This window comes from Brassica napus, chromosome A9, assembly GCF_020379485.1.
Source record: "Brassica napus cultivar Da-Ae chromosome A9, Da-Ae, whole genome shotgun sequence".
NCBI classification, from domain to species: Eukaryota; Viridiplantae; Streptophyta; class Magnoliopsida; order Brassicales; family Brassicaceae; genus Brassica; species Brassica napus.
The window spans coordinates 29370146-29386573 of NC_063442.1; the positions used below are offsets into that span (position 1 = coordinate 29370146).

At 31.9% G+C, this 16428-nt stretch overlaps 2 protein-coding genes across 2 annotated transcripts; one reads left to right on the plus strand and one right to left on the minus strand.

The window, feature by feature from the left end:
- The first annotated feature begins 2451 nt into the window (after positions 1–2451).
- On the plus strand, positions 2452–5179 carry LOC106367337 (3-oxoacyl-[acyl-carrier-protein] reductase 1, chloroplastic). Its single transcript, XM_013807089.2, has 11 exons — positions 2452–2788; positions 2863–3005; positions 3294–3347; positions 3741–3821; positions 3895–3940; positions 4007–4101; positions 4178–4210; positions 4341–4475; positions 4573–4666; positions 4757–4839; positions 4938–5179. Exons 1-11 carry the CDS (start codon positions 2623–2625, stop codon positions 4968–4970), a joined length of 963 nt encoding a protein of 320 aa, XP_013662543.1. The 5' UTR covers positions 2452–2622; the 3' UTR covers positions 4971–5179.
- A 258-nt stretch (positions 5180–5437) lies between these two features.
- On the minus strand, positions 5438–8036 carry LOC106364671 (lysine histidine transporter 2). The gene is made up of 7 exons (XM_013804197.3): positions 7633–8036; positions 7162–7545; positions 6349–6742; positions 6140–6245; positions 5955–6046; positions 5800–5868; positions 5438–5704 (listed from the first exon to the last, which is right to left on the minus strand). The coding sequence occupies exons 1-7, from the start codon at positions 7812–7814 to the stop codon at positions 5606–5608; spliced, it is 1326 nt and encodes a 441-aa protein (XP_013659651.1). The 5' UTR covers positions 7815–8036; the 3' UTR covers positions 5438–5605.
- Between the last annotated feature and the right edge of the window lie 8392 nt (positions 8037–16428).

A 16428-nucleotide genomic window follows, 5' to 3' on the forward strand; every position in this document is an offset into this window, starting at 1 on the left:
AATATAAAATAAGACTACCTAACATAAATATATTTTTTAAATTTTCTTTGTGGAAATCATTATGTTGTTTGATTGTTGTACTTGATTCACATATTTGCATAGATATTTGTGAAAGATGAATAACTATATTTTTATTATCAGTAAATAATATATTTTTATTATATAATATAAAAAAATGAAATTATTTACTTTTTAAACAAAGTTGTCTCATGTTGGGGATTCGGTTATAGACATATAATATTCGAAAGAGACATTTTTACAGTTATCAATCTTCTTAACAGTCAAGAAACAAATCTGAATATCAAAACAATATCTCATACGATCTCTTTGTGGAATAATTGCTCTAAAGAAATTGAATTTAGGCATAAAAAAGACTGAAAATGATGTGCAGATGTGTTATCTAAGTCAGCTTTACAAAGTACTACTATTCATAGTTCATATATCATTTAAGTCCATCATTTCTTAAACATCTTGAGATAACTGATGCTAATTAATAATAAACTTTTGGCTTGCAAAAAAAATCAAATTTGTCTAATTATCGCTTAAATATTTTATTGATATTGTCTAAGAAACTTTCAATTGATATCATAGTTTAATTTTTATTAGTTTTTTTTGTTAATTTTAGAGTTTTTTGTATTTAAATTTTTTTCCATATTAAGCTTATATTTCTTTCACATAATATATACATGTCATACAAATTACCATCAAATCAGTTTTACTTATTTATTATTTTGTTTTTAATGAAAATACGTTTTTTAAATAATTTAATTTAAAATAAAATTATATATTAATTTGTTGTATTCTAACAATTTGATTTATTTAATTAATTTGCTTTGGTGGATAACTTAAAAAGTTTTCATATGAATCGGGGAAAGCAAGCTTATGTTGTTATATTATATTTATTTGTGTATATGGAATCTATATATAATGCTAGTGTAATAAAGAAAGAACATTATTTTTTGTAACTTCAAAAAGATACATTATTACAATTTTAAATTAATAAAAAATGAATAAAAAGGTAATTAAATAAATCTAATTGTTTTTTGATCTTGTTTAGTTGGATTCTCATGAAAAGTAATCGATAGGTTAAACAAATGTTTCAAAATTTGTTGTGTTATTGTTTTGTCTATAAATTACAAAATTTATTGAATTGATTTAATTATTGCACTCTTAAATAATATTTTATTAAGATATTAGAGAACTATGTTTTGAGTTGTTTTGTCAAAATTGTACAAAAATCTATGCTTTTTCATATTTGTCATGAAAATTTATATGTTAAACTTACTTTTACAAAATTCTTAACTTTGTCACGAAAACAAAAATCTATGATTTTTTATATTTGTCAATGTTCTCACACTTTCAAAGAATATATTAGCTTAGTCACTTACTTGTTTTTTTTTACAAAACAAAGTATCGGAGTCTTGAAAGTTGATTTATATTATTGTAAATGTACATAAGAGTTTGTGATTACATATTTAGTGATTCTTGTATATGTGTCCAAGGAAGTTTCAATGGCTTAGTGGTATCTGCCCTATATATATGTCATACTAACCCGGGTTCGATCCTTTCCTTTGCATTGTTTTTTCATTTTTTACGAAAAAATAAATGAGATGACGTGGCAACTTCGGACTCTCTGATTGGACGATTTTTTGTGCCTACGTGGACACTCTAAAATGAGCTTATATCCTCCTTTTAGTATAGTATAGATTTCAAAGTCCCAAAATTATTAATTTATAGAGATTTTACTGTATATTAATTAAAGAGCATTACAACCTTTGAGTAAATCTGATTGGGTTTTTCAGAATCTTTAGTTAATAAAATATGAAAGTTCGTATTATTTTAAAAAAAATTACAGGTATTTGTAACGATAGTTAGACTATATTTAAATATGACTAGTTAGTAATAGTATATGTTAAGAGAAATATATAAAGTATAGTTTAAAAAAAATGTTGTACATAGAATCAAGTTGTATCCAACTTTGTGATTCAAATAGATTATAGATGATGTAAATAAGATAAACCAAAACCATTTTGAACAGATAAATGGTAAATATTTTGAAAGATAAGTGAACACACATCCCTCTTCTGTATCGCATTAAAGAAATATCACATTGTTATTAATCTGAGTGTTTTTATGTAATTTAAAAAAAATGAACAGCATAAAGACAACCATAATATATACATAATCCGACATTCAAGATTTATACATGCTTCAACCAAGAATTTTTTTTTAATGTTTATGCTTAATTTGAAAAGAAAACTATTGTAGTTTTTTAAATTTAAGTTTCACCCGCGCATGGCGCAGTAAATTTAAGTTAGTTTTGATGTTATATACGGGTTGGATACTACTACAAACTGGGAAAACCTTTAAAATCAGTTCGGTCCGGTCCGGTACGGTTCAATCTAGCCTCCTTCCAACTCTCTCGTCTGGCCGTCTAAATTCAACCGAAGCTCCAACTACTGACTACCAACTAAACACTGTACAACCTCGTCCGTATCGCTTTTCGAATTAAATATTCACACCTTTTTCCTCTCTCTCTCTCTCTCTCTCTCTCTCTACACTGTGTCGATCTTTACGAGGTTCACTAGCTCGGACGCCCTTCTCCACCTCCTCCTCCGTTCGATGGCAACCACAGTCGCAGCAACGAAGCTCACCTCCTTGAAAGCCGTCAAGAAGCTCGGGTTCCGTGAGATCCGCCAGGTCCGTCAATGGTCTCCGCTTCAGTCCGCCATGCCTCATTTCGGAATGCTCCGATGCGGATCGCGGCAGTCATTCGCAACCTCCACTGGTATTTCAATTCCTTCCGCCGTTTCGCTTAAAGATTCGTTATCTCTCCATTTCTCATTATACGATCGCACGCAGTTGTGAAAGCTCAGGCGACAGCTGTTGAGCAATCGACAGGGGAAGCTGTTCCGAAAGTGGAGTCTCCGGTGGTTGTTGTCACTGGTGCTTCGAGAGGGATTGGTAAAGCTATTGCTCTTTCCTTGGGCAAAGCTGGCTGCAAGGTTGGAACTTTACACCATCTACTGCTTCTTATTTGATTTTCGGGTTTGCTTGCTACAGATTTGGTCTGAAAAACATTCACTTTGCACTCTATACTAGTCTTGAAATGTTTTGAGTTTTGAAGATTTTTAGCTCAGGTTTGATTGCAGTTTTCTCACGGTACACACATAAGCCTAAGTTATCTGTTTAGTTTGGCGTGAGTTTAATAGTGTTTTTAGTTCTACGACAGAAAAGAAAAAAAGCAGTTGCGGGTACGGTCTAATGATGAAACATTGTGTTTCGGCTTGCAGGTGTTGGTGAACTATGCAAGGTCAGCAAAGGAGGCTGAGGAAGTTTCTAAACAGGTGACTAACTGAGTCTCTTAGACTGTATTTCTTTTTTTTTTTTTTATCTCTCCATCATTCTGTGTGTTGCTTTCGTTTCACAGCTCTCTCCTATTTTGGGAAATCACTTTAGATCACTAAATCATACTTTAAGTATGGCAGGAGGGATGATTTTATTTTTACATAGAAATAACTGTGGTACCTTTTTTGAGCTTAGCAATGAATTCTTCGAACACTTTTGGTTTCTGGGACAAAAACTGAATTGCGACTGCATTTTCTTACCCTGGAAACAATTTCAATATTTTGTTTCTTGTTTCTGTATGCTTCTGGAATGTGTTTGTGACCCACTGCTGAATCAAATAACATATACAGTCTAATGTTTTCTCTTGACATTTATCCTCTATGGAGCTGTAGATTGAAGCATATGGAGGCCAGGCTATTACTTTTGGGGGTGATGTCTCCAAAGAGGCTGATGTGGAAGCCATGATGAAAACCGTAAGTGTTCAAATTGTACACTATATCATTATCCTACATTTTATGAATCTTCTTTTGTATTATATTTCTGCAGGCTATTGATGCATGGGGAACCATTGATGTCGTCGTCAACAATGCAGGTATATGAAAGAAAAACCTTGGTTCCCACTGATTCACTGTCACTGACATGGCTACATAATTTTCAGGAATCACTCGGGATACCTTGTTGATTCGCATGAAGAAGTCCCAATGGGATGAAGTGATTGATTTGAATCTCACTGGAGTGTTTCTCTGTACACAGGTTTGTGTTCCTGCCTATCCTGCTCAAATATTGATACTCAGAATCTTTGGGACTGAAACTCATATTCATTCTGTAGGCAGCAACAAAGATCATGATGAAGAAGAGAAAGGTATTGCTTACTTAGCTTCACCTTCTACATTTTCTCGCAATTGTCATCTGCATTATCGGTTTTCATTTGAGCTCCTCTATGAGATTAAGAAGTGACATAAAGACAATCATGTATGTATATGATCTTGCAGGGAAGAATCATCAACATAGCGTCAGTTGTTGGTCTCATTGGTAATATTGGCCAAGCAAACTACGCTGCTGCTAAAGCTGGAGTTATTGGGTTTTCCAAGACTGCCGCCAGAGAGGGTGCGAGCAGGAATATAAATGTACGTGAACCTATCTCCCTAAATAATCATACTTCTCTTTTTCCATTCCCTGGACAAGATTTTAAACTTGGTCCATTGAAAATGTGATCTATTACAGGTCAATGTGGTTTGCCCTGGGTTCATTGCGTCTGACATGACTGCCAAGCTTGGAGAAGACATGGAAAAGAAAATCTTGGGAACAATCCCATTAGGTAATGGAGAGTTCAAAATTTTACATTTGTTGCGAGCAGCTAGGATGTATGACACATTAAAATAAGTCTGATTACGGGTTTGATTATCAGGACGATATGGACAACCTGAAGATGTGGCTGGCTTGGTAGAATTCTTGGCTCTCAGTCCTGCAGCCAGTTACATCACCGGACAGGTTAACTCAAACTCCTATCAAATGTATATTTGGTTGTTAGGCTCGGCTTTTTATTACGTCATCTGTCTAACATTGGTTAAAATCATTGGGGTTTGCAGGCATTCACCATTGATGGAGGTATTGCCATCTAGGCATTTGTTAAGAGTTGCTTTGTGTTTAGGCAAAACCGGTTTGGTAAAACAGACAAAGTTGAGTTTATTCTGGCACTTGGTTGGATTTCTGTTCTGTGGATTCTGTTTGGAGAGAAATCTAAAACGCATTGCTTAAACTAAGTTACGTAATATATGAACCAAAGAGCTTTGTACTTTATTAGATAGAAATGATGGAAGCATGTTTTGCACTTGGTCTGCCATTTGGAACTTAGCACCACAAAGACCACACCAACAAGTAACATGAACACCAAGGTTTATAATTTCTTTTTGCCAACCTTTAAAGCGACATGAAGATACATAGAGCTTCTAGTAACATAACACTTGATTAACATTTTGTAATACCAATCTTTTGTTTTAGTAGATAACATAGCCTCTACACTTGATGCTAGTGATCAAGTTCTCTATACTTCTCATACGGCAGCACATAAAGATACGAAATAACAAAAGAACCGGAATATGAAGTTTTAATATAAAGCAGCAGATTACATAAATTACGAATCTTGAACTATACTAAAACCTTAAAAGTAACAAAACGGACAGTCATAGAAAACGAGACTGGCCGTGGCTTATTTCCTTAGATCTACTTTTTTTTTTTGTGTGGTACAAGAAGAAATCTAAGAAAAGAACTTGTAGGTGCTTGCGTTGACAATAATAGTTCTGAGGCCACCAATGGGAGCCATGACCGTCAAAATAACTCCTAATATAATGCAAAACTGCAATTTTCATTTTTACAAAACACCCAAAAAAATATTATTAGTGTACAATAAAAAACAAGAGCTGTTGATCATTAGTAAAAGAAAGAACATACCCAGTTGATTATCCATGATAGACTAAACTTCTTTGGTTTCTTGAGAATGAGCCAAATAATGCATGGAAGCTGCAGTGGCAACAATAATGTGTGTTGTTATATCGTAAATCACAACTTTATTTTCTGAAAAAATGAATGATGTATGAGTATTATACGTAGTAAGTTGTTGGTGCAAAGGCAAATCCTCCAAAGAAGCCGAGTAGTCCACCAAAAAACGGGATACATATCGCAATGGACATAGTGAAAGCTGCACGGACCAATGCGAGGAGAAGTCAGGTAAATATATGGAGTAGCTCTAACGAAAGTTAAATGAATAAAATGAAGAATACATGTGACTTACCAACATAAAGACTGCGAGTGATGAAGCGGAGTTTGAAGGATGGATCGAAATTCATCTTCTTGACCAAAACGGTTTCAAGCATGTCAAAAACCGGCATTGCAAAAATCTGTCTCCACAAAGCAGTTCAGAGAGAAAGATATCAATATTCATGATATATATTTACTTTAATCAATCAGCGATATAAAAAAAAGTACTATAATGTGGGTGACCTGATAGCTTCCAATAACGTGGATGACCACAAATAAGTTAGCCATTGCGATAAGCCATACAGGCTTCTCCAAAGTCATTAGAATGTTGTCATCAACGCTGTTCCCAAAGATCCAGTACCCTAGGAACGCTACAGGAAAGTAGCAAATGGCTACTATGATGTAGGCTACAACGACTCCTCTAAACATTGGAACCTTGGATGGCACCTCCGGAGTCGAAGGGATGGTGGCTTGAATCTCCAAAACGACGTTGTGACCTGCGTAGGCAAAAGCCACATCTCCCAACGCGTTCAAGAAGTTGAATACATTTCCAGCACTTGTCGAGGCTCTAGACGAGTAGTCTACATCTGGACGAACCCCTTTGTGCACTGATGCAGTCCACGCGATAGTTGAGTAACTGTTAATGCATCACACAATACCATATCATCAAAATATATGATCACATAAACGTTTTTAATTAAATGGTAATGAAACGTAAGTTTCAAGTTATTATAAAAACTAACATATATGGTTAATCAAACCTGACTCCGTAGGATGTATTCAATTGAAAGTTTGTGGAGGTTTGTATTCTTCCAATCATTTTAGATTGTTTTAATAAATTTTTTAGTTAAAAATATAAATTTATATCTCATAGTTAAGTAAAATTGTAGAGTGGTTTAACTAAAAACATAGTAAATTCTCAATTAACCTAAAATCATCTAAAAGCATGATAAAAATCAAATTGCTTCAAATACTAAAATTGAATTAGACCATTTAGAGTAAATTTCGGTTTAAGTTACAAATTAAAAGCCAAATAAATTTATTTAAAATACTTACGTTAAGGACATAACGGCAGCGGCGAGTGAGATGACGGACATGGAGTTAAAGTTTGGTAGGTGAGAGATAACGAAGTGGATAGACGCAAAGATCATGATCCAATATGTAGTTTTGATGTCTTTGCAATCAGAGCAGAGGAGTTCATGGACTTTCTGTAGAGATTTCCCTCCAGTGACCATATAAACAATGTCTACACCGACCTCCACGATGAGTTGCTGAGGCACAATGATCCAAAGGCCAAGCTTTTCACCAAAAGCTTCTTGACCTAGCTCGTGATATCTATCAAACCTCTTCCCAGGTACAATCTCGTGCATCTCCACCATTTGCCACAGTGTGTACAAAGTTATCACCCATGACATTATCATCAACGTCACGCCAGGTCCCCTTATTAAAATGTCCAAAAACATTAGCTAGATATCAAATATATAATGAATACAAGTCAAAAAAATGAATCGTTATGAACTAAAGTACCATCCGAGATTGGACATGGCGTAGGGCAAGCTGAGAACACCAGCACCAACCATGGCAGTAACATTGTGAAACGCAGAGTACCACCACTTGGCGTTTCTTGAGGATGTGATCGGTAACCAATCGTCGACTTTCTTCTGCTTAGCCGCGGCAGTCTCACTCGCTGACGTTTCGTTATTCCCCATATCGTTCTATAAGGGACACTCTTTTTGAGATATAGAGAGGAGAAGAGATAAGAGGAGAGGAGGCTATTAAGAAGATTTTAAGATCAGAATGAAGATGAGATGGTTAGGTAATATTTAAGAGTTGGATGAAGACTCGAGATTCTCTCACTTGAAGTTATCTAACTTAAATATTCGACGATTTATCTTCTGTAATAAATATATTTCAGTTTCAAGTTGTTTAAAGTGTTACTAATGTTGTGTGGTCTTTCTCCGTTATATAAGGCAACAACAGCCGAGAAAACTCATGCTTAACTCGCGCCTGTACGTACACAATGACTAAATTACCCCGCTAGTTCTGTTTATTCTCTCTTGTTTTGTAGGTTCTTTTAAAAAGAGTGTTTGCTAGTTCATGCTTACTCTCTCATTCAGATCACCTGATTTCAACGAGTATCTATTCTATTAAATTAGCATCATGACCAATTGATAAATGTTATGTCCAGTTAATTATTTTCATATTTTGATTAATGTTAAAAGGATATTACTCTCTATTTGCGGGAAAGAAAAAAAGTAACTTCCTGTCCATATTTTTCGGTACCCACTTCTTTCCCATATGGCTTCTTTGCATGTACATGTACCGACATTCATATATATAATAAGTAATAACAGTTACTAGATTCTAACCCGCCCTTTTGAAGGGCGGGTATATTTTTTGTTTTAAATTTTTTGAGTAATTTAATTTTTATATTTGTGTTATTTTTTTTATTTATATTTGTGTTTAATATATTTTATTAAAACACGATTATGATTGATATACTGGAACGGTTCTTAGAGTGTTATATCTGAAAACTAATATCAAATTCAATCCACACCAAAAACCGAATAATTTTTTTGAAAAATGTTTTAAAAAATAATATTAATATATTCTGTTAAATATATATATATATATATATATATATATATATATATATATATATATATATATATATATATATGGGTTAATATGATCTTCAGTAACTTTAAGTAAAATCATATTTAATAAATATTTTTAATCGAATAACCTATTTAAATTCCGTTGAATAAATCTCGTAGAATATATTTTTATAAATAATATTTATATATATGTAAATGGGTAAATATGATTTTCACTAACCTTAATTATAATCACATTTAATAAATATTTTTTAATCGAATAACCTATTTAAAACCCTTTAACTAAAACTCGTAGAATATATTTTTATAAATAATACTTCTATAATAATATCAATTTAATTAAATAGTTTTAATAATCTTAAATTTACTTCCCAAAATATACTTTTTTAGATTTTGGTTGGACTAAATTTTCTATATCTTAAATGATTTTGTTAAATACTTCAATTTTGTATTTAGAATATGCTCATATATATTTAGTTTCAGATTGAAGCATGCTATTGATTTTGACAAAATACTACATTATTCGAAGGATTAAAGAATAAATAGCTAAAAACATATACTTTAATCCATTAGACATATTTTGTTTATATTTTGTTTTGCACCTATTAGACATATTGTGACTAAATATTAAAAACATATACTTCATATCTATTCTATCTAATAAATATGATATCTCTTATAATTAGGATATACAATTGATCTAATCCATATTAAATTAGAATTTTATATTTAATTACCTATTAGCAATATATGATATATTTTTTAACTTATTTAAATATTCCTTATCGATACCTTTTTTTCCTTAGCGGTACATATAACAAACAATATGTACAGACTTTACAAAACATTTACGATAACATTTTATGAACTGAAAATTAAAAAGTAAAATAAAATTAAAGAAAAACTTCCAGAATACACCATTTATAATCCATGACCAGAATAACTATTTGATAAAAGAAGATATATATATATATATATATATATATAATTTAGTGGGTCAGATAATTCAGTAAAGTGGGTTCTGATTATTTCTAATATAATTGATCAACTCTTCTACGTAACTGCTTCCTACGTCCTTTTTAATTAATTTTAGATTCAGTTACTCAATTATCTACATAATTATGAATATATCAACTGATGCCGTTATATTTGATGCAGTTATATAAAAATCACTTTTTTTTAAATTGGACTCAACTAATATCAATGGGGCATGTTCCTGTTTTAATAGTATTGATTCTTCTTTTCTTTTGGGTTGATTCCAAATGCAGATTGTTAAAGTACTAAAATTATGATTGAAATCTGATGCATGTAATTTGGTTACATTTTCTTTTTGTAAGTATTCCACCCAAATTATTTTTTTTTATGTTATTTAATAATCTCAATCTTTTTCAAAGATTAAGATTTTTATTAAAATTTATACAAAGAAAAATACAAACATGATTATAAAAACAAAACACAAATATAAAAATTAAATTTTTAAAAGAAAAACTAAAACATAAAATATACCCGCCCTTTCAAAGGGCGGGTCAAAATCTAGTTTGCTTTTAAAAAGAAAATAGTATTTATTCATGAACCATTTTATTGGAATTGAATATGTTAACAATATTATCGGATATTTTATGCCGACTTGATAAGCGATAACTGTATTATTTTTTGTGAAAAATATAAATTTGCATCCGGGTAACCGCCCCAACAATGTTTGCTCGATATCTTAACAACATTAGACTCAGATAAATCGTTTATATCATATCTGTTTTTATGTATTTTAATTTTTACATCTTATATATAGATGTAAGTGTAACAAACTCAACATCTGAACGAGGACTCATTCGACTACAATGAAATAGGCGTATCTATTAGTCAAAATTTTAGTTTTATACATAAATAAAAACATTTTTATCTAGTTACGAGTTAATGTAATTGATAATAATCATTTAGTTATATTATGAAATAAAATAAAAACAGTTAAAATTTAGTGTTTTTAGTAAAGTGGAAATAAAGACAATCTTTAAGTTTTATTGTGTGAGAAATGATTGTTTTTGTTTACAGGACAATGACAACACCTTAAATAGACTCAAACAGTTAAAAAGAACAAGGCACAAGTTGTGTCTCTTCCGTAAGCATTGTGTCTCTTCTTTCTCATGAATCTAAATGAATAACTAACTTAATAACATATTACGACTCTTAATACATAAAACTTAATGTACTTAGGAACTCAATTATTCGACCAACATTGGTGTGGGGCTTGTCTCCTTTCGGGAGTGTTCTTTTCTGGCACGAACTGATAGCTTCAAAAGGTGACTCTTCAGATGCTTTTGTGTCGGCATCCGTCTGTTGTCCTTGGGTCGCAGTAGGGGTGGGCGTTCGGGTATCCGTTCGGGTTCGGATCGGGTATTTCGGGTTTTCGGGTATTTCGGTATAGAGGTGTAGGACCCGTTCGGGTATTTCTATACTTCGGGTCGGGTTCGGGTATTTTTAGTTCGGTTTCGGTTATTTCGGATCGGGTTCGGATATTTAGATTTTGAAAAAAAATTAAATTTTTCATTTTTTAAATTTCTTGTATTTAAGAATATAAATTTTACTTAACTTTTTTTTTTATTTTTAATAGATTAAATGGTTAATAGATTTGGACATAACATTTTAAAACTAAAAATGCATTAATTTAGTTATTGTTTTAAAATTTTGGATCTAACTTTTTGTTAATTTTTGAAATAACAAAAACTTGACATGCTTTTTAAGTGAGTACGAAATCATTTTTTCCGTAATTGCATGTATATCATATGAACTTAAAGTATGTGTAGTATTAATATAAATATTTTATATAAAATAAGAGATGTAAACTAGAAATATAAGGTTAATTATACATATGTTCGGTTATCTTCGGATATCCATTCGGGTTCGGATATTATCCATTCGGGTTCGGGTATCCAATCTCTCCTAATTCAATACCCGTTCGGGTATTTTGCTACTTCGGTTCGGATTTCGGTTCGGGTTTTTCGGATCGGGTTCGGGTGCCACTTCGGATATCAGGTAAAGTGCCCACCCCTAGGTCGCAGTGTTCTGTCTCTTTTGGTTTTATCCGATGATTTTCATGGCTTTCAATTGTCAAAACGGTATCTTAAGCCGCCATGACCGGACATTTTTCAATGTATACAAGTTGTTACCATAATAATCTAAATGAGAGTTGTTAGCATTTTTCAAAATGGAAGTTGCTGTTTCTAGTGTATCACTATGCTGTGGTTTCCTCGAGGCCTCAAAGTTGTTACCATAATAATCTACGGCTTTATGAAATTCAGAATAGATGTTCTCCGGTCAACAATATACATGAGGTATTGATGAATACAATAGATTGGCTGGGATTGAATATTAAAGGAACCAATGGAATATCTCAGGGATGATGCCGTGAAATGGATTATTTTTCTCATTGATGTTTTATTACTTCTTTCCAATGGCGTCGGTTTATTTAACGGAGGGGCGTACGTCATATTTGATCGAAAGTTGGTGTCTCCGTCATACACCTGTTTTTCATGGGGAGCAAAGTGGCCTTCACTTTAGTGATTCTCAACGTAGGCTTTTCCTGGTTTTGGACATGTATTGTGTCTGTGCGATTCCTATCAAGAATCTACTCGGATTTGGAGATTGATCTAAGCACAATCAATCAAGAACGAAAGTAAAACAAAAGAGACACACAAGATTGTTTGCCCGGTGTTCACCGCACTCCTCCAATGTGGAGAAACCGCTATACTCACCGGACCGGAGAGATTCCCAGAAATTCACTATATATGTGTGATGAATAAGAGTCTTTACAATCACCTAACTCTCCCAACCTTTCTCTATCTCAATCGTATCTCTCTCTCACCCCCCTTATCTCTCTCTCTACCCATCTCTTCTTTCTGTTATAACTGAACTCTCTCTTACAAAGAAGAAGAAATACAATACGTATATACTAATGGAGAACCCTCTTTTGATTGGCTGAGAGACTAATGACCACACGTGCCTCACACATGTCTTGGATATCCAGCTTGAGTCTAACCCTTTGAACCATTTAGAGCCTTCATCACACAATACATGAGAATGATCAGGTGAAATAATGGAACATTTACGGGCCACTTTAGAGACTGGGAGGGAAACTTTAAGATAGGTGACAATCACTTGTTGATCACGACAAGGAGTCAACTTCCAGATTCATCTTCAGCAACATTTTGATTAGTTTTATTAGTCAAAGTAATGCATAATGCATTTTGGAGTTTCGACGAATAAAAAGCAAAAATATTACGATATATTCATTTAATTATAAGTTAAAACTAATCTATCTATAATTAAATAGAAATTAATAAAATATACTATTTTAATATTTGGTGTGATGAATAGTGTTACACCAAATTTGGTAGAATACTATTTACACTACACCAAATTTAGTCGGATAGTGGCACTTTTAGTTATTCATTAGCGATGAAATTACACCAAATTTGGTGTTTTAGTGTCTCGTTAGAATGGCCTTATAACACGTAACCAAAGATGGTTTCAATTAAAATTGAGCAAAAAAAACTAATATGATTTGTACATTCTAATTCTTTAGTAGAAATATCTGATATTACTTTTTAACCGATTGTTGCTAATGTGGAGTTAGAAAAAAAAACAAATTTACGGGATAGTTACAGATAAATAAAAATTTTATTTACATTCAGTTATCAACAAAAAGAATTAATGCTTGAAACGAAATATTAACATATTGAGACTAAACGGGAGATCTTAAAAATTTAGTCAATTAATTCAAGAATTTAAGAAACCACTGTAATTTTTAGATAAAAATTTTGTAATTATTCAAAATATAATTGCATTGTTTAAATAAATATTTTCAATCGTGTAAATGCTCCATCATTGCAAGATTTGATGATCAGCCATTGTAATATCTGGTGATCAATCATTTACCAATTTACCATTGCAATGTTTTAAATTTAACTATTAAAAAATTTGTGTATAAAAGAGCCGTGGACACTGACAAAATCAAGGACACAATAAAAATAAAGAGAAAAATAGAGAGAGTTTCATTACTCCAAATAATAATAAAATATATTTAGAATACATAAAAACTGAAAGTTTTATTTTTATTTATTTTATACAGCCTTATTATCAATAAGAGGAAATTTTTGTTGTCTCATTTTCCAAAGAGATTTTGTATAACCTCAAATTGACAAATGTTAAAATATAAAATTTAATCATTATCTATATTCATACTTTATAACAATTTGACTATAATTAAATTAACATGTTTACCCTTATGTTAGCCAATTATATAAACTCTGAAAGTTAATTAGTTCTATTAGATGGCTTAAACATTATGAAAATGATTTTATTGTTGATGGTATAATTCATAGTTCATTTAGAAATGTATGTATACATTTATCAGAAATAGATAAATAGTGGTAGTAGGAGTGACATTCGTTTATGTATTCTATAATACATTAATTTTAGCCTGGATTTCAGAGATAAATTCTAAAGTGAAATTGTGCAATTTTTGTGTATCATCATGTTTCAAGCTATATTTAAAATTTAATATTACCTCCCCCGCGAACCGCCAGGGGGGGCTGAATTCTAGTATAGATAAACTCAAAAAAGCTATAGAAAATTCAATCTGAATGCTTTACAGTTTGATATTAAAACCATAATAGCCCCCTCTTAGAAGTCTATGGTGTTACAAATCAATAAAAGACTTACAAGTAACTTTGGAATCTGAATCTTCCAAATTTGAAATGTTTTCATTTGATTGATCCATGTACAAACAAGAAGCAGCAGCACACCGATTGTATTGTGTCCTTTTGTGAGGAATCTTCTTGAAATCATGGTTGGGACATATCATTTCGCTTAACTCCTTAATCATCTTCAAATTCTCAACAGTTTCTTTTGGCACAAGCCATCGCCAATCTTCGTTCACTGGGTTTGGAGGTGAGTGAGAACATATTAGAAGGTTTGTAAGGCTGATGTGAGGATCCTTGTTATATGAGACTGCAGAAGAAGAAAACAGCGATCGTTTGTTTGTTGGATTCATACATCAAAGAATCTAAGAATTATATAATTTATGAGAAATCATCAATGAAATAAAATGAGGAAAAGAACATCCAAGATGATTAAAGATTCATTACAAAGATGATTTGAAATGTAAGTGAACCTTAGAACCTATATCATCTCTATAAAAAAGTGTTCTAGATCTAAAAATGGACCTAATTCATTGTTTCATGGGCCTAGTATATAACAAAAACAAAGAAAAAACTATTTAAGCATGGTTTTCCGTTTTAATATTCATTAGCCCAATTTCCTTCTATCCCAATCACTATACCAAATCTTTTATTATGGTTTTATGTTGACCATATCTTATTAATCATATATTCTTTTGTGTAATTAAACTTTTTCTTTGTAAAATGTAAACACACGTTAAATAAGTTTTATAATTCTCCCGTTTCTTTTTTCTCTTATCAGTTCAATGAACTTTTATTATTGTGGATATAGTGGAAGAAGTGTAATTTATGACTTCTGTTTATACTTGTATATAAACTCATCTCTTATTTTATCTCTGATTAACAAACAAATGCAAAAGAAAACAAATGAGAATATGATGCATGCATGGACTAGCCGAAGACCGTGGAACATGGGCGACGGTCAGGGAGATGGACAAGTGAGGATAAGATCTATACTAGTGGTTTTGTAACACTTTCATCTTGATCAAAAGATGATTGAAACAAGTGTTGATAGAGCTAAACTTGATGGGTTGTGTAACATTCTCAAAGACACCACCAAATTCTATGAAACAAAACTTTGATAAGTCGACTGCTTATCATGTCTTTTAAAGATTTAAAATAAATGGTATTGTAAGTGGCAATTTTTTTTCTTTTTTTACTTGGTGAAAATACATGGTTGTGAGAGGAAACTTTATATAGATTCCGAACAGTTTTGCAATTCTAGAGTACTTGAAGCAAATGACATTTACTTACTCAATTTTAAGATTGAATAAAAACAAAATGAAGTAAATTACACCTGTTTTTTTTTACTAGAAAACAAAATGAAATGAAATACAAATGGTTAGACAGATCAATAAGATTCAAACTTATTTTGTCTTACCTTAAGCATTGAATGTTTGACACTCCTCCGATAAAGAAAATGGCATGGGTTCTTAGTGAAAAGGTGATTAGTCATTGGTCAAAACACTGAGCTTTGGTTTGATGACAAATATGGTAAGTCTTTTGTCTTGGATTGTTGATCGAACATGTTGTTGGGCCGAATTGTATATTATCTTTCTGCTCTGGATCTTGGTCAGTGAATCTCAGTTGAAGTAGCAACATTTTGGATATAATGGTTGAGTTCCTTTTTTTAGTATTATTTGATTATCAAATTTTGTGGTTAGACCATGTCTTACGGTTGGTAGAGCTATCAGTTGAGTTAGCCGACATCTATTTGTACATATCCACTTGACCATTTCTTCTTTGTGTACAAACATTGACCTTGAAGCAAATAAGGTAAAGACATTGAATCATTCATGAAATAGAAAAAAATTAAGGTAAAGACTAAAGAGCTTACATCGCATCATGGTAGAGTGGTATGTCAGGGGTTTGATCTTGAAGTTCATGTCATGTTTTTCTTTGTGTTTTGATTGTAAACATCAAACAACTTCTTCATCACTTTACAAACATGCATGATCCAACTTCGACTT